Source organism: Eretmochelys imbricata, chromosome 5 (assembly GCF_965152235.1).
Source record: "Eretmochelys imbricata isolate rEreImb1 chromosome 5, rEreImb1.hap1, whole genome shotgun sequence".
Classification (NCBI taxonomy): Eukaryota; Metazoa; Chordata; order Testudines; family Cheloniidae; genus Eretmochelys; species Eretmochelys imbricata.
In genome coordinates, this window is record NC_135576.1 from 33,812,330 (window position 1) to 33,835,497 (window position 23,168).

Sequence of the window (23,168 nt, forward strand, 5' to 3'; positions counted from 1 at the left end):
CCAAATTCTGTTTTAAGGATTCTAATGATATTTCAAACACAACATGACTTTTATTGGATGTTCAGTTAATGTTGATTCCTGGATGTGGGATTGCACCCTTGTGTATGTTTGGATGCAACAATAAATGAAGCATATTAAAGTGTCATGATGGTTGTTCCACACTAGGTACTGTAAAATGCAGGTCGGCAGCAGTTTAACATATTAGAGCTGGAAACAAATCCACAGATGCATAATAAGGCTTAAAAGCAAGTGTGATGAGTAAGCAGCAAGGTGGATCATTATGGTGGAACAGTGACAGAGAATAAGATGGAAGTGGAGTTGAGGACAAAAGCTATAGATCAGGAAGGAAACCAAAGGTTGGGGGAGAAAAGCAGGAAGAATGAAACAGGGCAGGATTTCAAGGGAGTCCATTATTTTGGTAGTTCCACTGTCATGACTAGAGTGAACTCTTGACTGCAGACAAGTCTGTGAAATAGTGAGTTTCATTTAGTTGCTACTTCCAGAATGCATTTCTTCCTTTCACTGATATTATGAAGTATTTCAAATTGAAACGCATTGGTTGTGTGAAATAGCTTGTGTGTGTGTGTGTGTGTGTGTCATAGCTATCCTTGCAATTGTGGCTTGCTAGCCAAACCGATAACTTGGCTTCACTTGCGGACTGAAAATGTGAAACCAGGAAGTTTCTCAATAACATTTTAAAAGATTATTTCCCCCACAGTTGGATGTATGGTTCTTAAGTGGGAATATTCTGGGTATATGGAAGGCAAGAATAAGACGCACAAATTTACAAGCCAGGTTTTGTGGCCCTCGCTATTTTGGGTTATATCCAGACCTATCAATACAGTGCATGTTACTATAAATGCTCAATGAAATAAAAAGGGAGCCAACATCAAGAGGAAAGGCTAGACATGCAGTAATGTAGTATAACCTAAAATTTATGTAAAGTTTCTAGTGGTTTTTTGCATTGTTTTTTGTTTAATTTTACACAATTCAGGGTACATTTTATACCAGAAAAAGAGCACAGACTTCCCTACCACAGAGGTGGGCTATGGATAGAGCCCTGTGTGGATACAAAATGTATATCTGCATCCAATCTGCTATCCACACCCAATCTGCGATCTGAAAAGTGGTCTGTGGATATTTGCAGGTGAGGATATAAAGCAGATATCCACAGAGTTATAGGGCTCTAGTTATGGAACTTGAGTTTCTTTCATTCCTTGCGGTGTTGGCATTAAACCCTGGGACTTCTGTTCTTTTTACTATAAAGAGACCACTGAGCACAGTTTTTATTTACAGTTACTATTGATGTGACCTGAATGTATGTATGTGTGTGAAGGGAAAAGTTTGACATTCAGAAAACAGACATAGCAAAATTAGATCACCTGTGTTTTTAATTGAAATCCCCTCCACCTTCAGCCTTCTCCCCATTTCTCTTGACCCTTTCCAAAAATAGATAATCCCCAAAACAGTCGATAGTTAAGAAGATGCTGCATAGGCCAAATTAATTAAATACTAGTAAATGTTAGGATTGTTTCCCCTCTAACATCCAAATTTCCACTGTTGCATTGAGAATCTGCCAACTCAGGATTATGGTCAAAGGTTAATTTCCAGATGTGTGTCTTCTGGTTTAGGGAGTAGTGCATAATGGCCTTCCGCAGTTACACACCAAATTGCTGATCAGAAGTTGTACTACAGCAGATTGCAATAGTAAAAACAATTCAGTCACTTGACATGAGTGGAACATCTTATAAATGACCCTATTGCTAAAGAAATTAATATCCACAATCTTGTCCTTTTTACATCACATGTTCTCTGACAGCTACTATAGTAATTTAAAGTTGGTCTTAGATTGCTTCATTCTTAGTGTGCTGAGCCACTCTGACAAAAGTGCTTATTTCCTTTTTAATCAAGTATTTAGTACTTACAAGGTCATGAGTTCAATTTCCAAAGACAGGTGATCTTCTATACTAGTTGGCTTTGATATATGATACTTGGTAGTTAGCAGCCAAAGGTCAAACAATGTTAATTTTTTTTTTGTATTTTTTTAGGCACGCTCCAGATGAGCAACACCTGTATACCTAAAATGCAGTCTTCTCTAGCAGAAAAGCAAATTCAGTTAACACATGTAAATTGAGATATATATTTACATTATACATCAACTCTTCATCATAACCGCTTATACCTGCAACACTTTTTAAAGTTTTCATTTTCACAGTTTGAATTTTTTTTCCATTTTAAAGTAACAATTTCTGTAGTTTAGATTAGACTAGAACAGTTTTCCTTTCACCTATCAGAAACTCAGTTTTCTGTGTTTATCATTTAACATCATTTTGAAGACAGGAGAAATTATGATGTGCCAGCATTTTCTAAGAATGTAGCTACTTTTAAATGGGGGACTTGCTTCTCCTCCAAAACTAAGTTATTCATGCACTATGTGCCACAAAATTGTAATACACAGACTTCACATAAGCTGTTTTTTAAACAGATACACATATGTGTATATATATATAGAGAGAGAGTTTTTAGATCCATAAACTATTTTTATTATGATATCTGTATCCTACATGAAAAAATGCCCTAGTTTGTTTTGAATCTACTTCTTAGTCATAATATATTTCTAGCTTTTAGAATATAAAATGCACCATCCTGGAGCCTTTGAGCTCGTGTACAATAAATACTGCTTAGCAAGTTACATTGGTTTAATGTATAACTTTGTTTCACATTCACATCCTTGGTCTGACTTTTTCTTAGATTATTTCTGCTTTGTCCCTTTCTGAGCAAAAAAACTGTTGGGTTCCCAAAAGTAAGTTTCTGTTCTGCGTATTCCAGGGTTCTGTTTTGAATTGCATTTGTTCTAGTAACTACTGTTGTTCAGGATTGGTCTTCTTAAAACTCCCTTTATGTTTGATCAGAATACTGTACATGTTTTTTCATGAGTGCCTTCAAAGCCCCATTATTATATGATGAATGAGATATGGGGTTTGATTTCCGGCTTTCCTCTGTCTTCCTATTATGACCCAATTTTCTCTTTTCAAAACATCATATTTTCTTCAACATGCCTCCAACCGTTGACCAAAAGGCAGTGCTAGAAGATGTTTTCCCACATAGTGATTAAGTAGCTATTTTTTTTACAGTGAGTTCAGTCTTATCTTATTGATTAGACCAGAGGAGTATGAATACTCTGCATCTGGTCATTCTGTGTACCAGCCAGGCAAGCACAGTAATTTGACCTCTTCTAAACGTGACTTCTTTACATTTTCCTTATTTTTTTAGATAAGTCTCTATTACTTCAGTGTCTGTATCAGTCTTCCCAAATGTGTGGGTTTTTTTTAAATTTTTTTGGTTGTGTATTTAAATGCAAAAAAAAAAAAAAGGAGTTGTTACTATGCATTGGTTAATATGTAGTCTTCTTAGTTTCACCTAAAAATCAGTCAGTCAAATCTTAAAATCTGAATAAAAATAACAAATTTTCAAGACTAGTGTTTAGGCCAAATGCCTTACTTAATTTTCATGCAAAATTTAGCTAAAATTTTATAAAATTTAACATTTTTCCATATTTAACAAGTCTGAGCTGAAGTTCAGGTCTGGTAAGTCCACTTGGCACTTTTTGAGCTTGAATGGCACAAAGTGGATTTAAACTAGCCAGGAACGGTCAGTAGAAAGTTCTCCTTTATAGCAGGTTTCAGAGTAGCAGCCGTGTTAGTCTGTATCCGCAAAAAGAAAAGGAGTACTTGTGGCACCTTCAAGGACTCCTCTCCTTTATAGCAGAACTCTCAGATACGATGGTATCAACAGAGCAGGCTCCTGCTTCCCTGATGTAAAGAGGGAAAGTGGTCATGTTGGGAATGGGGAGCGCTGCTGTACCTCATCTTCCACAGGTATAAGGTTTCTGTGGGACCTTACACCAATGCTGTAAATTAGAGCTACTGCTTAGTCAGGATTAGGGAATTTCAAATGACTCCCTAATGGGCACCCTCACTTCCTGCACAGGTGAGATGGAGAAGCTGAACCTCTATCATGTGATAAGACATTTTCAAAAAATTATGTAAAATTTAAATTTTAAATAAACTACATATTACAATCAGAATCAGCCTTTAAAATTTAATACAAAAAAGACATCCAACAGGATTTAAGGACTGCACACTTTTCAATATGAAAAGCTAACTAGGAGTTAAGGTAAATTGAAGCAAATCGGAACAAGCAAGGACTTAAATAGCTTGATCCTAGCTGAGGGCTCATAATATAGGCAGTGGATCTTATTATGCATGTCGAACAATATTTCTGTAGTTAAGTGTCTAACTTGTTAATGTTTGAGTGATTCAGTATCTTTCCACTTGGTTGCTGGTTGACATAACAGTGATTCTCACATCACAGTGGTGGTGAAAAAAATCACATTACTACTTGTTATGTCTGTGATGAATTGGGGCTATATCTGTACAACTGATGTGTTCCGTGTTAGATTATGTACACTGTGTGTCTGTCAGGCTGCAAACTTCATTTGAATATGCAGCCTTTTGCTATCTCCATGGTTTGTTTGCCTCCATGGTGGGTTGAGAATTACAAAGGCTGGTGGAATTACCTAGTCACTGGAAATCTATTCACTTTGAACAAGACTGGTTCCTTCCCAGAAGACCTGATTTAACCAGGGGGAGTCACATCAGCAGCAGTCATCTGACAGGGGTTCATGCTGATATTGGGGCGATGGCCAGAGTGTCCCCTGACATGGAGCTGAAGGCTTTAAAAGGGCAGAAGCTGATCTTCTCAGAGTCAATTGTACAGTCCAGGTGGGAGAGACCACCCTGCATGTAGAAATATCAAGGTACAGGGGGCCTGACTGCTTTCCTGAGCCCAGATGGCCTCTGACTGGACAATCCAAGGGCCTGGACCTCGAGCACAAAGAATGCCCTGGAGTGATGAGGAAACTGAGGCAGCCACATGTGTTTAGCATTTGTTGTTTTCTATGATCCGTACTGTCCTGTGCTTTACATAAGTATAAAACAGCATAAAGCTGTTAGACATTACAAAGTGTTTGTGTATATATTTCACAAACTACTGCATTCTCTTGAGAGAATTAAACTACAAACCAAAAGTTTCACACCTTTTGAGGTGGAGTTTAGGAGAGAGATGTATTTAAGTACTTGGAAGTTTGAAGGTTCAGAGCTGCACCCAGAGGGGCTAGGCAACTAGATTGCAGGTCCCAGCACTCAGAGGGAGTGTCAGATAGAAGTCTGTGCCCTGAGAATATGCCTAGGGATCTTAACATGGGGCAGTGGCTGGGCTTTGTTGGGGCTCCAGAAGCTTAACACATCCCAGAGGATTCAGAGCACATAGGCTTGGATCCCCCTCACAGCAGTCCTAGTAGAAGATCAGGAGGGACTCTGTCACAGATCCCAGAAAATGTCAAATTAAGGAACTAGAATGTGTGAATTAATAGAAATTATTACAGTACACCATCTATGACTTTGCTAAGCCAAATTGTACATGGACCAGTTGCAAAAGGGAATAGACCCTCTTTTCAATAAGAAATGTGCCTGATTAGTTGATCCTTTGGTTTTGTCCTTTGGAAAACCAAAGTTTTGACAACCTCTAAAGACTGAAGTTTTGATTAGTGTCACTTTAGTTGGTCTTCATCTGGGATGTTAAAAGCAGCTACATTGCCAGGCGGTAATAGACACCATATATTTGAGAAACTATCTAGTATGGGACAGATCTGCAGTACTAAGAACTGGACATTTTGCACCAAAGTGTCAGTGAGCAGTGACTTTAGCCCCTTCATCCATGTACATTTGAGAACATAGTTACAATGCTTGAATATGTAAATAGTAGATGCCTACCTATTTGTGCATTAAAGGGCAGGCATATTATTGCTTGCAGACCTCTAGCTTCTTAAAACTTTTGTTTAAAATTGATCTCCTTATGCTATGTTGCCAAGAATCTGTACAGTGCTTGTGTAGGATACCTACCCTTTTGACATAATTTGAAGTGAAAACAGAAGTTCTTGAAAGAATTCTTAGATCTTCTGGAAGAGTTAAACCACTAGAGTTAGCAGCAGGGTTATGTCAGACAGATGGTTATGTTGTCACTTCTATCGATTAAGTTTAGAAGGCTCTTCAATCTGTTTTTACAAACTGGAAATAAAAGATAATGCAAGTGGTCTATAGCAAAGATTCCAAAGCGGCTGTGGTCTACAGATCACAAGTATTCCATGGAGAATGGCAGGTCACATGGTGCTGGTTGCTTCCTATTTCCAGCTGCTAAATTGCAATTAAGGGGGGGGGAGATTCTAATTTTTTTACATAAGCAAATAGGTACATGATTGGAAACGTGAAGGAAGTCTGGGAGATAAATCATGTGGCTGTCTAGTTCACCTTTATGAATAAGGTTTGAGTACCCTGAACTATTGCAATTTTGGGGTATCTTTCCAGCTGTCTCCTGTAACATTTTTAATATTTGATTTAATATTATATTTCCATATTTGAAAACTAATTTACTGGACCAATTATCAGTCTGTTTATTTTGTGTAAATATTTTATGTTGCAGTGATTATGACGTTGCACTCTATATGATTTTATGAAAGTATGCTGATGAGCGTGAATATAATGTAATATGTTTCATGCAAAAGGTCTCTTGTAAGGTATCGTTACAAATCTTAATCTACTGAATGTGGTCATCCTATTTGTATAAGTATCACTTTTGTATCTGAAAGTAGAAATATGAAATATAACTCTGAGGGCCTATTGTAGTTATGCAAAGTGTGGGCCATTAATGGTGGTTTGGAATCTTGATGGCTCCCATCAACCAGGACAATTGACTGTGGATGGCTCTGTTTGCAGGCAGGCCTTCCTGTGTCAGGCTGGGAGGAATGGAGGCTTGGGATCTCACAGGACATGTGATCATGTCACCTGAACTGGAATCCATCTTTAACCTGGTGTTTTCCATTGAGAAGGAGGGGTGGGAGCCCAGACGGACAAAGGATATATAAGTGGGTGGAACAGACTAAAGAGGAGCCATCATGAGGCATCCCCTAGCTCCCACTTGAGCTGGAACAAGAGCTGTACCGGGGAAAGGATTGTGCCCAGACTAGGAAGGTGTCTAGTCTGTGAAAGAAACTTACTGAAACATCTCTAAGGGAGAGATTTTATCTGTATTCAGTTTTATTACTGTACTAGACTTAGACTTGCATGTTTTATTTTATTTTGCTTGGTAATTCACTTTGTTCTGTCTGTTACTACTTGGAAGCACTTAAATCCTACTTTTTGTATTTAATAAAATCACTTAATACATACTCTGGGTTAATTAATAATACCGGGGGGAGGGGGGGGGGAACAGCTGTGCATATCTCTCTGTCAGTGTTATAGAGGGCGAACAATTTATGAGTTTACCTTGTATAAGCTTTATACGGGGTGAAACGGATTTATTTAGAGTTTGGACTCCATTGGGAGTTAGACATCTGAGTGTCAAGGACAGGAACACTTCCCAAGTTGCTTTCAATTAAGCCTACAGCTGTTAAGGGATGTGGTTCAGACCTGGGTCTGGGTTTGCAGCAGGCTAGCAGGTCTGGCTCAAACCAGGCAGGGCACTGAAGTCCTAAGCTGACAGGGCAGGAAAGCAGGAGCAGAAGTAGTCTTGGCACATCAGTTGGCAACGCTTAGGGGGTTTCTGTGATCCAACCTGTCAGTGATATCAGGATATCATGGATCAGGGCTCATTTAGACACTGCACTGTACAAACAAGTGACACAAAGATTGTCCCTGCACCAGGTAGATAAACACAAAAATTAGGGTGGGATGGTGTGAGGACAAGGACCATATCTTGGACGATGCCACTCAAGGAGAAAGGGGGGAAGGCAGATGACCTGCCAAAAGAGACACCGAAAGATCAATAGGAGAGGGAAGGAAAAACCATGCAAGGATGAAGCCAAAAAAACCAACAGAGGGCATGATTTTTAAAGATGCAGGGACTGGTTGAAAGAATCAAAAGCCACCAACAGGTCAAGAAACATATGGATGGAGCAGAGTAGAGGTTTGGCCAAGAAGTGCATCCAAGAATTGAATGAGAGCAGTTTCAGTGGCGATGAAAGATGGAACTCGAAAAGGGGAACTCAAAGCAGTGTCTTTAGATGGCATGTTTTGTTACTTTGGAAGTGAAGTAGGAAAGGGAGATGGTGTAGCAGAGGCATGCAGAGTCAAGACTGTGCTTTGCTTTTTTGTTTGTTTTTATGAGGAAGTCTGAGATGTGCTTGTATTTTGAGGTTAATGAACCTGAGGATAATGAAAGGTTGAAAGGGGGAGAAATTTTTGAAGCTGCTGACTTTGAGTACAATTAGTACTCTGAGATCATTTCAGTGAGATTTTTTGGTATTTGACACCTTTGAAAATCTGACCAAAATTTGTTGCGATGATTGTGAACTTTGAATAGTCAAGTTACTCCTACTCAAATTATCAAATACTGTAGAATCAAAATCAATACCAAGTCCCTCTTGGATGTTTATTTTCAACCCCATTTCGTATAGAGAGCTCCCAGACTCTTCCCTAGCCTGGTAGCAAGCAAGAACAGATTCAAAGAGGTCATCTGATTGAGGAAACGTATGGGCTTATGATCGCTATGATTGCCAGTCTGTTTGGCTGTAGATCCTTAGTACAGGGAAGATAGTAATGAAAAGAATCAGAACCTGGCTAGAGAACCAAGCTATTTGACTAGCTCTTCTTGCCCTTACCAAAACAGGTGTAACTTCAAACTGTCCACTACGATGGACAGAACTAGAGTGATGGCCTATACAAACAAACAAACAAACAAGTGTAAACTGTTCTTGGGGTCAGCATAGCAAAAATCAGCACAGCACAACTGGATAAGTAGACAAGAGGTGAACTCAGTGGAGTCTTTTTGTCCATAGCAAAACCGGGATCTTTTTGTAAGCAGACTGAAATGAGTTTATTCCTGACCCACTAGGAGCCAGGAGACAGTGGCTCTGAATATACTATTTCAAAATTAGTCAGTAGGCCTATTTTACTCCTTCCGTTCCTGAAGAAAAGTAATGAGTAATTCCAGTAGCACTCTTCTGTGCTCAGAGTTCATAGTTTCTGGACCTCATGGAATTGTCCTTGCACACTTTTCTCTAACATCAGCCAAACGTAAGTAAACTTTGTCAAAAGGTTTGGATGTTGAATACAAATAATGTAGTTGTGGGGAATAGTCCCCTGCAGTAACTGACAACCTTTCTACCTGTGAGGAATAAACTTGGAATATGTTTAATTTGGCTTACGTTTGGTTTATAGTGTAGAAAAGAAAAAAAATATTGAACTCCAGGCAATATAATTCCTCAAACACTAGAAGTTTTGCAGGTTGATCTGCCATTAGTTCTGAGTGAAAACACCCTGAAGATTCATCAGCTATGTCTACAACAGAGGTAAACAGGGCTCATTGGATTTTTTTTTTTTTTTGCGTCATCCTTTTATCAAAGATTTGTAAGGTCATAAAAGACTATTGTGATCATATAGTCTGACCTCCCACGTAACACAAGCTATCAGTTCCCTGCCCTCCTTTCCCTCTAGTAATTCCTGCATCAAATGTAATAGCATGTAGTTGCATTAGAGGAGATCTCTTAAAGATCCAATCTTAATTTAAAGACTTCAAGTAATGGAGAATTCACCACATTCCTTGATGTGGATTACCCTCGCTGATTGAATGATTGATTATTCTCACTGATGAAATCTTATGCCATAATGCAAGTTTGAATTTGTGTAGTTTCAACTTCCAGCCATTCAATCTCATATATGTTTTTCTGCTATATTAAAGAGCCCTCTACTATGAGAGATCTTCTTCCTGTGTAGGTACTTTTCAGGGAGGGCCATGAAGCTTTGTTAGCTTGGCCAGTGCCAGCCACTCCTTTTTAACTTAATGCACTGGTGATCTATCTGTCCCTTTTTTAAAGTCTTTATTTACCTACACAAATAAAAAAATGATTGGGTGTCTCTGTGAATTTTTCAGAGAGGAAAAATCCTGAGAAATTCCAAGACCGTTTAACTACTCATAATTTCCTAAACACAAACTTAAAAGCAAGGAATTGGATTGGCTCTGAACAATTTGGTGAAAATTCATGATCAAATGTCGTTTGGCACTAAATTTGTAACATCTCTGAGTAAAGAAACTAACGTGGAAATTATAAAGATATAAGATAAAGTGAACACATTAACAATATATTGTAAATGTGGAAAAATTGTAGTAGTGTAAAAGAAACTTGAGAATATTTGATAGGCAAATTAAAAGAATAAGCATCGGCGTCCATTATGCCATTTTAAGAACCACCTTTTTAAATTAAAACTTCAGTTTAAGTCTTGGTTATCCACTGAGCTCAAGAACAACAGATTTCTACTAGTGCTTTATGATCAAAATGCTATCTGCATTGAAAGAATTATTTATCTAAGCCAAAGGATACCTAGACTAGTATGAATGTCTCATTATAGTGAAGTAAAAAGTTATTTTAAAATCAAAGATTAAAATAAAATGAATACTGAGTTCATGGGTTTTCATTGGTCTTTCAACTTCTTTTCCTGTACGCCAGTCCAAGCAGTGGGTATAATTCCTTCTCACAGTTGTTGAACACAAAAATAAACGAAGGACTTGTAATATTTTCACCACATAGGGTTGTTTGAACACACTCAGTACTTCTGTTTCTAGCAGGTACAGCTAGTTCAGTTAAACATTTTGCTGTTTTTTCTCTTTAATGAATTTTTATTCAAAATTATTTTTCTTTTGCTCCTCAGGAGTGCTCTGTGGGCAGCACTCTATTGGCCACAAAATTGTCCTCCAACTCCTATACAGTTCCTTTCTGATCTAATAGATGGGAGCATTTGAACAGACAAGTAATTGCTGAAAGCTCTGTGACACTACACCCCATATTCCTCACAGTGATGATATGATATGATTATGGTATAATTATGATGCATTTTGTACAAGATAGGTCATGTGAGGTTTCATTGGAAGTTATGATTATCCTATTTGTATGCATGTATCATTTTTGTATCTAAAATTAGGAATATTGACAATGTAGCTGCATTTCAATCATGCTTACTCTGGGTGACACCCACAACTAGCCTTTCTGGTACAACAGTGAAGAAGACAAAGACAATGGACCCTGGAAGAACTTAACATTCCTGTGAATGTTCTAGACAGCATGTAAGTAATGGCTGCTATAACTCAGCAAGATATGCAAGGTCATGTGATCAGACCACATGTCTCTGGACTCCATCTTGGGATGTCAGTATTTTTCCACAAACCGGTCTGGGAATCAAGTTTTGAAACAGTGTTCCCACCATATGCTAAAGCTATATAAGGCAGGGAGAAATATCACTCCCCACACAAGAAGACTCCTGGAAACACTTGAGAACAAGGACTGAACTGAAGGAAGTGCTGGACCCAGGCTAAAGGGATTTCTAGCCTGTGTATGAAAGACCTGGGGATTCAAAGCTGGAAAGCAAGTGCAGTTTGTCCCTTAAGAATCTGCAGCCTGCTTGTATCATCAGTCAGGGTGAGAATTTGCTAATTCATATCCTATCTTTCTAGTATCTTAGACTTAGTTTGTGTGTTTTCACTAGGTAATCTGCTTTGATCTGTTTGCTATCACTTATCAATTAAAATCTATCTTTTGTAGCTAATAAACTTGTTTTTGCTTTATTTAAACCAGTGAGTTGGAGTGAAGTGCTTGGGAATCTTAGCTCAGAGAAGCTGTTGCATATTCCTCTCCAGATTCGGGGGTGGGGACTCTCTGAGCTTACACCATACAGTTCCTTGGTGCAGCGCAAGACAGTATAATTTTGGGTTTATGCTCCAGAGGGGCTGTGTTCCTGGGGAGCTTAGTTACCCTGGCTTTAGCCTTTCTACTGTTCGTTGGGTTGTGCAGTGGCTAGTCAGAGAGCCTGCATGTAACTGCAGCTGGGTGTGTCCCTACCTTTGTGTACACTGGTGGAAGTGTAAGACCAGGAGCAGGTCTGCAGCTTGTCACAGCAGTACAGTCTAAGGAGTCCAGGCTGGTGGGTCAGAGGGCTCAGTGGTACCCCAGTTCCCAGGGGGAACCCATCACAGACTCCTCCTAATATCTTTCAGAAGGAACAGAACTGAGAAACTTCAGTAACTAATCTACATCTGCAGTGTCCACAGGTGTATCATCTGCACTTCATGGCCAGTTGATAATAAAAACTGGCTGATACACCTCAAAATTTGCCATGGTCTTCATCACCGTAAGATGATCGTCCACCAAAAAAACCATGGTCTTCTGTGTACTATACCACATTTTGAAGACCCAGCTGTGTGGGATCAGAGATTGGAGGACCACAGACAATGCTGTAGTTGCCTTGCTAAACTATTTGAATCTTCCCCTGGTATGGCAGTTTCAAGACAGAGTGAAATTGAACTGTTGTCAGCATCGAAATGGTTTCTTGAGCAAGGGTCAGCTAGCCTTTTAAGCAGAGTTGATATCTTGCTCTTCTGCAGGGAGTCGTAAAAAATCTGTTCCAGTTATGGTTTTGTCTCCCCACTGTCCTTCACCAGCCAAGAGAGACCTGGATCTGACTTTCATGTCATAGTCTGCACATCCCTAGCGCTCCAATAACCTCAGGAAGCAACAATAGTTGAAACCCAGGCTGTGTACTGACACTGCCCACCTTCTTCCAGGCGTACCTTTCCTACCATGCAGACAAACAGATCAGTCTGATTCATGTGATCTTATTGTTAAAATAGCTTGAAAATTCCTTAACTTTCTGGATTTAAACAGCTCTGATTTAACCTTGGGGGTTCACCCTCCTGGACTGTTCTGCTGATTGATACTTTGGTAGGTGTTATAGTGAAGGTGAAGATATCCATATAAGCTCTTTTGTTTCAGTTATTCCTATTTGGAACAAGATTTCTCCCACCAATGCTCCACCCATATTTCCTTCTGCTTCATCTGAAAAAATAAAACAAAAAAACTATTGTGTAAGATGGAACCAGAGAAGGTTGTGTTCATGGGTAAAGGATGATATATCATTAAAAAGTCCCAGTAAGCCATTGCTTTTACTAGCCTGCCAATTTCCTTTGAACCCTCTGAAACCCAGTGGATTATAATTTATTTGTACTGCAGTAGTATCTAGGAGCCCCAGTGATAATCAGAACATCATTTGGCTAGGCACTGTACAGGCACATTATGAAAGGCAGTCCAGTAAGCCTGCAAGGTCAGACTATCAAAGAAGCTTGACAGAAGTGAGTGCTTCAACCAATAAAACAGAGATGGATAATGGTCAGTCTGCCAGGGCATATACCCTTTCTCTCACCCCACCACCTCCAATGTCAGTCCCAAAAACAAGATCTAGAGTTCAGCCACCTGCTAGCATTGAGCCAAAAGCTACCTGAGAGACACACAGCTGTCATGATAGCCAAGAGATCTTAAGCTTATTAAGAAGGTTCATCATCTGCATTTATGCTGAAGTCACCCAGAACAATTGGTCTCTATTATTCCAGTGCTGCCACAGAGGAAATCTGTCAGCTCAAGCAAGAATGATGAGTTCATGTGGTCAAGTGGGATGATGCAAGAATTTTTGTACTTAAGAAGGCTGCATTATCATGAAAAAGTAAAAATAATAAAAGAGAATTTGTTTTGTAATTGATGGCAAACTGCTTTTTTGGCAAATCAAATTTAATATAGTTAAATATGAACTGCATTAATGCACATTACATAACATAGACCAATGGGAATACACAACTGAAGTAGAATTGCATTGAACTTGAAATAATAGTAACATAACCTCTTGGAATGTTATTGTTTTCCTGGACAAATGGAGTTGGATCCTACTAATTCCAATTATAACTTTGCATCAAATAGTTGTGGCTTGACCTGTGCTTAGTGATCTTAAACTCTTCCAAGCAGTAATAACTAGAACTTTGTCAGCATTGTTAAAATAACTTTTTCAGTCACTTTAAATGTCAATTGGACTGTTTTCTCTAAAATGGGGAAATGAATTTAGTTGATGTTGCAAAATGCAGTAAAGTTGGTTTATTACTAAATTTTGGGAATAGATGAATTTATAACAGCCATTTGGACTCTATCCCTTCAGAGCACAGTACATCATTATAAGACATGCTTTTCAAATTTGTTCTTGAATGCTTGTATGCAAACTCATAGGTCTTTTAAACTGTATTTCGTATTGTAGCCTACTAAACAAATGTACATAGTTGTTGGCTTTTATTTTTGGCTTAGATAGTATTTAAAAAAAAAAATACTGTCATTCTGTTCCTGAAAAAGTTGGATTTCAGAAAGTATTCATATCATATGGTTGGTTTTCAAAAATTGTATAATGCAGTGTTAAAAGAGATGGCAATAAATCATCAGCATGGCACCTCATAAACACAAATCTCATAAATTTCATTTGCATTATGAAGTACATCTAGCTCTCTGAATTATATAACCTCTGAAAGACAGTCAAAAACTACAGTAGCCTGGTCCTCTCTTTTTTTTTTTTTTTGTTCTTATATATTCTCGCACTTTAATGCATCATTTGTTTAAAGTAACCTGAATTAAACATGAAATACACTATGAGTTAGCAGAGAAAACTGCTCTTTCACTTGCTGTTCTGTTTTGCCAAGGGACCAACTGCTTTTGTAGGGCCCAATTCTGCTCCCAATGACTTAATGAAAATTAATGGCAAAACCATGACTGAATTAACTGGGAGCAGGATTGGCTTCATAGTTCTGCCCATACTTAATGTTATGGGTTTTACTAACTATGCTAAAAGATTAACCAAAATGTTTGGAAGTTACTAACCAGATCAACAATTGAGGTAGAAATGAATCAAAATGAGTTGTACCTAGTCATAAAGACAGAATTTGTATCTGAATGATCAGTTAAGAGGAGTGAGTTTGTTTAATATCCTGTTATTAAACGGTACAACTGTAGCTTACGCCATTGGGATAGAATTAAGATTGTTTTCCTCTGATGCCATCATTTAGGGATCAGAGTTCCTGAATACTTGCATCAGCTTTGTGGGTTTTTTTTTTTCTGTTCGTGACAAACCAACTACTGTACGTTCATATAGAGCAGTACAGTCCTTGCCACTGGCAGTCTCTCTGTGACAGAGAGCCTGTAGGCTGACATAAAGTGCAGCCTGTTGTGAACTCCTAAGTGGGAGTCTGCCAAAAACTCAGCAGACAGAACTAATTGGGGAGAAAAAGGATTTTTGTGCCCTCATCTCTCCCTCTTCCATTTTTTTTACAAGATGGATATTGATAAAGTAACTTGTTTATGTAAGATTTGTCTGCCTCTATTTTCTCATTGCATGAATCATTTTTTAACTTCACGTCTTGCACTGCAGGTCACTGAGCACTTCCACATGGCGGCTGGCACAGGACCAAGCTCAAGACACGCAACTCATCACAGTTGATGAAAAATTGGTAAGGGTTTTCTACTGCACACTGCTATGATACTGCCTTCAGGGTTATTTCTGCACAATAGGCATTCAGTATGATGTTCCATGCTCTTGTAGGAAAGCCATATAAATGTAAACTACAAAGCAAAAATCTCTCATGTTTTAAAGTGGTAATATTATTGAGCCATAAGGAAATCTGTATGTGAAAGAAATTCATAGTTACACATGTTGAACAATATAAAATTATGAAACTACCTTGGTATTATTATTTTGTGGTCAAGAAGCAGTAAGAACTCTAGTTTTGTAATGAAAGTGCTATTTTTGAAAGCCATACATTTGCCCTTTTAGTGAAATCACACAGAATTTGCCACTGCTTCCTAAAATGAACTTTACTGGGTTCTACAGTGATGAAGAAATAAAGTCTAAAGAACCACGCAAAGTTAGTGTTACTTTGTACCTATACTTGGCTTTTGAATATGCATGAGGGTTAGATTACAACTAGGAACAAATGCATAGCATTCTTCTCCTAATCAGTAGCAGATTAGAATTTTGGCAACCTTCTCTTCATAAATTTTGCAATGTGTGGTCCGTTACTTTAGATGCAACCTGATACTTATGCTTACAATATAAAATAGCATAAGTTTTGTAAGACTTCCAGGACTTCTGGTGGGAATGTGTCATAGCAAAAACTTGTTTTTCATTGGCTTTCTTACCACTTTTGAATCTTAATTTTTTAAAAATATCCCATAATAGATAGTTCATATTTTACTTATCTTCAGGCATACAAAAAAGCATCTTAATTTCTTGGGAATAAAAAGAAATACTTGAATTTTTTTATCATCTAAATTGAAAATGTGTAATAGTAACTTCAGTATTGAGACATCTAAAGCTTTCAAACTGACTTGTTAAAATTAATTCAAATAGTTTAACATCTTTTTAAAACTTTTTATTTCCCATAGTTTCCATAATATAAATATGGGTCATGCTTTCCTTGTCTATGTCAACAGGTAACTGCTCAGATTCTTTGTAAATACAGTACAGTACCCTTAATCATTTTATCTGAATCTCATTTTCAAAAACAATAAACATAGTTCTAGTTCATAAACTTCTGTGTTAAGATTTTTTTCCTCTATTTTGGCAGATGTGGTTATTCAGTTGGACAAATGTGTAACTTGTGGTGCAGCATGTGCCATTTTATGTATAGAAACTTAAATACAATAGTTCAGTTTTCAGTATATGGATAAAAAGTCACTGGATGCTGCCTAAATACTCATGTTCAAGTTTTCCCTAGATTTAATAATTATTTTATGAATTGCATTTCATATAATTATTGTAGCACTGTTCCCTAATCTAAAGGTTTAACTGGAGTGGTAATTTGTGTTATAGTTACATGTATCCTGGCTACAAAAGGGTCAAGTTCAATTTGTACATTTTTGTGGATTTTTTGATATTATGTACAATACTTTAAAATTTGATAATGCAATCCCTGATTAATTCTGTAAGTACAATATTAATCTGGCAGACCTTTAAATAGTAAATAAAATGGTTAAATGTTCATTTTGTCCAGTTCTTCCCAGTACTGTGGTAATACGTCTAACCAAATATATTATTTATTTGCAATTTATTTGTGGATCTTACTGGAATTTTTTTTCTTTTGTGCTCATACAGGGCTTGAGAATAATTTTTGTAATACTCTGAATCTTTTCAACTATTGTGTCTGTAGACTTGAGTACAGTCAATAATTAGATTTGTTTGTAATGGAGTCAGTGTAGAAACCATTTCAGAAAAACACACCCCTGAATAAAAATAACAGGCCTTTAACAGTTCATGTTTATAAATGAGGAGAGCTTTCAAGTGAATGTCTGATGTAGATTAGTTTGCTATGTAAATAACTTGATTTTGGTTGTTGATATAAATTCATTTTTATTAAATTATACATTAACTCAGTTATAAATTTGGATTAAATCCCTTATTTAGCAGCAAATCACTTTTCAGAGACTTTAATAAACTTTCTGTTCATTTTTTCAAAAACTGGTGTTACGCATAATGAAACCACACTGTATCTATGCATAATTATATAGTTAAATTACATTCCAGAAATTGATACTTTTTCCTCCCCTGGAAAAGTGTCATATTTGCTGCATGTGTAGACATCATCTTATCAGAGCTCATTAAACCATACTGTGCAATATGAATTGAACCCTTCCCCACCCCCACCCCACCTCTAATTTTATCATAATGATTGTCCCAGACTCAGAGGACTCATGCTCTCTCTCGGCTCTGTACGGTCCCTGGGAGGAACCCCCTTCAGTGTGACAGCCCTTCTCGGGGGTTTGCGCTCTCTCTCCAGGGGTTAAGCCCTGTGCTTCCGTGCCTCCTGGAACCATACCTCACTGAACCTTCAGCACACCAGTCTCTTGCCGTGGGACCCCTCAGGAAGTCCACTCACTTGGACTTGGACCCCCAAGACCTCCACACCCAGAGGGAATAATGCAACCCCAATTTCTAGGCTGCAGTGACTCTCAGCCAGCGTAAAACAAGCGTTTACTGAACACAGCACAGGAAGTTCTCAGGGCCCTCGGTCCTAGCAACCCTCAACACAGTTCAGATAGGTCTTCCCTCCATCCTGGTAGGCGCTGGTTGCTCTCTCTCCCCAGTCCAGAAGCCCCCTCCTTCTAACTGACCATCCTATATTACCTCCCCCAACAGTCCCTCCTGTGTCCTTTTGTCTTTGGTCCCAGATAAACAGGCCACCTGGGCCTTCTCTCTTCTATCCTTTGTTCCCCCACTGGCTGGAACCATCTGGTCAGGTTACGGGGCCCTCTCTCCTCAGCCCATTGTCCTCCCACTGACCGGAACCAGCTGACTTCCAAGCTGGGGTGGGCCTCCTAGTGACCAGTCACTAGAATACCCAATCTCCAGGCTGTTGTCCAGGGTCCCAACTGCTAGGCGAGGTCATCGCTGGTTCTCTGCAACAGCAAACCCCCTCTCCCACCACCTTGTTAAACAAGCAGCACATAGAGAAACCGAGTCCCATGCGCTCTGCATCCAAACCATTAAAAAAATAAGAACCGCGTTGTCACAACCACATTCCCTACATCTGACACATCTTTCTCAGTAGATCAGTTGCATATATGACAATGTCTAGTAGGAAAAAGGTAATTATAGGGGTCAGGACCCAAAAGGAGGGTGGTGGGGTGTTACAAAGTTAACGTAGGGTGTCTCAGTATTGCCACCCTTACTTCTGCGCTGCTGCTGGTGGCTGTGCTCCCTTCATAGCTGGGCAGCCAGAGAGCAACGACTGGTGGCTGGGAGCTCTGAAGGTAGTCCTGCTACCAGCAGCAGTGCAGAGTAAGGATGGCAGGATGGAAATACCATACCATTACTTCTGCGCTGCTGCTGGCCGGGTGCTGCCTTCAGAGCTGGGCATTTAGCCAGCAGCTGCCACTCTCCGACCACCCAACTCTGAAGGCAGTGCTGAAATAAGGTTTGCAATACCATGACCTTCCTACAATAACTTTGCAAAAAGAAAAGGAGTACTTGTGGCACCTTAGAGACTAACCAATTTATTTGAGCATAAGCTTTCGTGAGCTACAGCTCACTTCATCGGATGCATACTGTGGAAAGTGTAGAAGATCTTTTTATACACACAAAGCATGAAAAAATACCTCCCCCCACCCCACTCTCCTGCTGGTAATAGCTTATCTAAAGTGATCACTCTCCTTACAATGTGTATGATAATCAAGTTGGGCCATTTTCAGCACAAATCCAGGTTCCCCTTCCCCCCACCCCCACACACACACACAAACCCACTCTCCTGTTGGTAATAGCTTATCTAAAGTGACCACTCTCCTTGTTTTTTCCTACACACACACACACCCCTCCCCCACCCCCAGCCCGACGTTCTTGTTAAACCCTGGGTTTGTGCTGGAAATGGCCCACCTTGATTATCATACACATTGTAAGGAGAGTGGTCACTTTAGATAAGCTATTACCAGCAGGAGAGTGGGGTGGGGGGAGGTATTTTTTCATGCTTTGTGTGTATATAAAAAGATCTTCTACACTTTCCACAGTATGCATCCGATGAAGTGAGCTGTAGCTCACGAAAGCTTATGCTCAAATAAATTGGTTAGCCTCTAAGGTGCCACAAGTACTCCTTTTTTTTTTTTTGCAAATACAGACTAACACGGCTGTTACTCTGAAACCTACAATAACTTTGTGACTTCCTGCAACCCCCTTTAGGGTCGGGACCCCCAGTTTGAGAAATACAGGTCTCCTCCGTGAAATCTGTATAGTATAGGGTAAAAGTACACAAAAGACCAGAGTTCACAATCCGTGACGGTTTTTTGGTTGTTTTTTTTTTTTTTTTCATGGCCATGAATTTGATAGGGCCCTACTCGTAGGTCATGTTTTCTAGTACTTTAATCATTTTTGTTGCTCTTTCTCCAATTTGTCCACATCCCAAAGTGTGGTTCCCAGAACTGGATACAGTACTCCAGTTGAGGTCTTATGAGTGCTGAGTAGAGTGGAAAAATTATGTCACGTATCTTGATTATAACACTCCTGCTAATACAGTTCAGAATGATGTTCACTTTTTTTGCAATAGTATTACATTTTGAGACACATTTAGTTTGTGATCCACTATAACCGTCAAGAAGTGATGATGCTCTAATACCCCTGTCATGATTATCATTTTCATTTCCTGTGTAGTCCAGATGTTAAGGTATCTTCAATGAATAGCCAAAACAAAACAAAAAATGAACAAAGCTAAACAAAATCATGGGTATTGCATCATATCCTGAATCTCTTGTCAAACTCAGGCTCTGTTGGATCACCAGCAGGGTTGAATTCCAAAGGCCTGGCGTTTTACCCAATAAGCTTACAGGAAGGGCGTTCCGTCTGTTCTGAACTGCTAGGATAAATGGCAGCGTGAGAAGGGTTCTGAGACCCTGGGCTGTTACTGACAAGGTCTTTTAGCAATGGATCTCCCGCAAGCAATGCTTAAAACAATGTAACTACAAATGTAGATGGGACAACATAGTTTGAGCATCATTGCAGAAAGTATGATTAGTATTGCATAAACTAAAAAATTCCACTATTGCAACTTACAAGCTTCATTTATACTATTGTAAGCCTGTTTAGTGTGTCTGCCCCAAGCAGGCCTTGCATTTGGCACACTACCATTGTACAGTGAGTACCTATTGCATAGTTTCCAGCAAAGCACAGTTCTGTGAAAGTAGCTGTCCACAGTTGAAGAGGTGCTGTACCAAAATTTTCATAAAGCTTTTTTCAATGGATAAGACTGGTTGACATCAGTATTGCATAAAATATTTTTAAAAAAGAAAATCCATAATATTGCATGCTTTATATCTTTAAAGAGAAAACTCATAACTGTACACAAGTTACAGTAGCACACAAAATAAGAAGTAAAAATACAGGAGACATGGCAAGAGTCTTTGCTTGATGGGCTACAGGTGCTACACAAATGCTTTCTGTTTATATTAGCACTGTGATGGAGCACAGTGACCTGCTGTGGGATAGAGCCGTGCGAAGCCTTGCTTACAAGTGCAATTGCGCTGTGAACGCTCTTTGCATTTTTTTTCTTTTTTGTACATGGACAATGAGGTATGTTACAAGCATGACGAGCTACTTGCAGTGTTGCTTGTAGTGACAAAATCCTGTATGTGGCCATGCTATTGATATTTCAGCAACTATGTCTGTATTATCAGTTAAGCAGTTTTCTTGAATCAGTTAGGAGAACTTGTTACTGAAAACTGTCAACAATGGGTCAGCTTCCTTCTGTAGACAGGATTTCAGAGAACTGGCATTTGAAGTAATTGTACGTGTAAGTGTATGGGAAGCTAGTGCAAAAATGTAAGCACTCACTCCAATCAGGAAGCAGACAGTTGCATACCTCACCTGCTGCAACTTTTAAGAGGTCTTCAAGTGTACAGCACATTACAACAATCCAGCCTTGAAGTAACAGATGGAAGACTACATCAAAGGGGAGTCATAGTGGCAACCTGTTGGCTATCCATAGGTGGTAGTGATGGCCTGTAGTGATTTTTACTATCTGAGAATCCAGGATTATTGATGGATCAATAGGATTCCTAGCATGAGAGCCATTTTGGCAAAAGGCATGAATATACTTTCAGTAATCAATTGTAAAAACCATCCCAGTCCACTTCTCTAGAAGCTTGCCCTACCAGCAAGCATCATTTAGCCTTGTCAGCTTGTAACCAGTTTACCTTCCTTCATCTCTCTGTCTTGCCTAGGCTTGGAAAGTAGTGAAACTAATTTGGGTTTGATTGAAGAAGACATATATGGCGTATATTAAACAGGGGTGACACTGCAGCACAAAATAGAAATAGGTACCCATATGTGGAAAATGATCTTGAAAAGTTAGACTTTTTCAAATGTCTCCTGTTGTCTACAATGCTGTAATATAAAGGATACAGCAATAAGAGTTTTAGCACACCCTTAAAAGTTTGGATCATTTTTCAGCAGATCCAACAAAACTAAAAAATGTGAGGTGGTATAACTTCTCCTTGAAAACAAAGCATGAATATACTGCAAAGTTAGAGGCAAATCAGTGTGATATTTCTGGAGTTTGTCTTAGAAGCTATTTTTGTGAATTGAAAGGAGAAACATTTTGGCAAATTGCAGCTTTATTAAATATAGACTTACTATACTTTCAAGAAGAGGAAATCTTACTTAACTGGAAATTCTCTGAGCAATACTACTGCATTTTACAATAGGGATACAGTGGACATGCTGTATGTTGATTTTCAGAATGCTTTTAACGTAGATTGCTTAGGTAGCAGTATCTGGATACAAAAATTTAAGGTAATCTTTTAGTCCTTTGTGCTTTCTCCTATACTGCCTCTAATCTGCAAAACTACATCATTATTCACCTTTAAATCCTTCCTCTAAATTCTCTTTTTTGTTGTGATACCTACAAAAAATGACAACCATTAGGTCACTGGTGTGCTGAGAGTGTTGGCTATCATAGTGACTGGTATTATCTCATTATTTCCTTGTACTCTTAATCTGTCTGTATTGCATCATCTGTTGTCTCTTGTCTTGTACTTTAGTCCCTGCCCCAGAAATATTATCGTCTGTATTATTTTGCATTTGTACAGCACCTAGCACAATAGAGCGTTGGTTCATGACCAGGGCCACTTGGTGCTACAATAATATAAATAATAATTTAGAATGGATTCACATCCACAGCCAGGATTTTAAAATATATATAGTTAATTGTGTAACCCTGTGCTATTTCCAACAGTGAGATTAAGGGAATTGCTGCCTTAATTAAATAGTTCGTGCTTTCATAATGTAAGCAACAGTGTGCATGCAGAAGAAGCCTTGCTGTTACCTGCATTTGGTTTCTTATGAGATCTTTTCCTTAAAGCTTTACAGGGAAAAACTTACTAATAACTGAGGGCTGGTCTCTCTTTTCTCCAGCCAGTTTGTTGACATCCTGATTCTTTTGTGTCCAGTAAAGTGAGGGTTCCAGAGAGAAGAAAGGAAAGAAACTCCACTCACCAAAATGCATTTTCAATCTACCTTCCCCCTTACTGGGTGCAGAGAGTTTTCCCTCCTCCAATCCTTTTCCAATGTTAGTTCTAAGTGTCCCTCAGATGAATGTGTGCACAGTGCTGGAATCACATGATCTGTATAACTCTAGTTTAGTTTTGTAAACAAACTAGGTACTATTGTGTGTGTGTGTGTGTATATATATATATATATACACACACTCTCTCTCTCTCTCTC

The 23,168-nt window shown here is 38.7% G+C and overlaps 1 protein-coding gene across 1 annotated transcript in view; it reads left to right on the forward strand.

Moving 5' to 3' along the window:
• The window catches only part of NDUFS4 (NADH:ubiquinone oxidoreductase subunit S4), a 60,068-nt gene that overhangs the window by 15,128 nt on the left and 21,772 nt on the right, over positions 1-23,168 (forward strand). Inside the window, exon 2 of the mRNA XM_077816836.1 lies at positions 15,339-15,417. Within this exon, the coding sequence (XP_077672962.1) occupies positions 15,339-15,417 (79 nt within the window). The remainder of the gene's footprint in view (positions 1-15,338; positions 15,418-23,168) is intronic.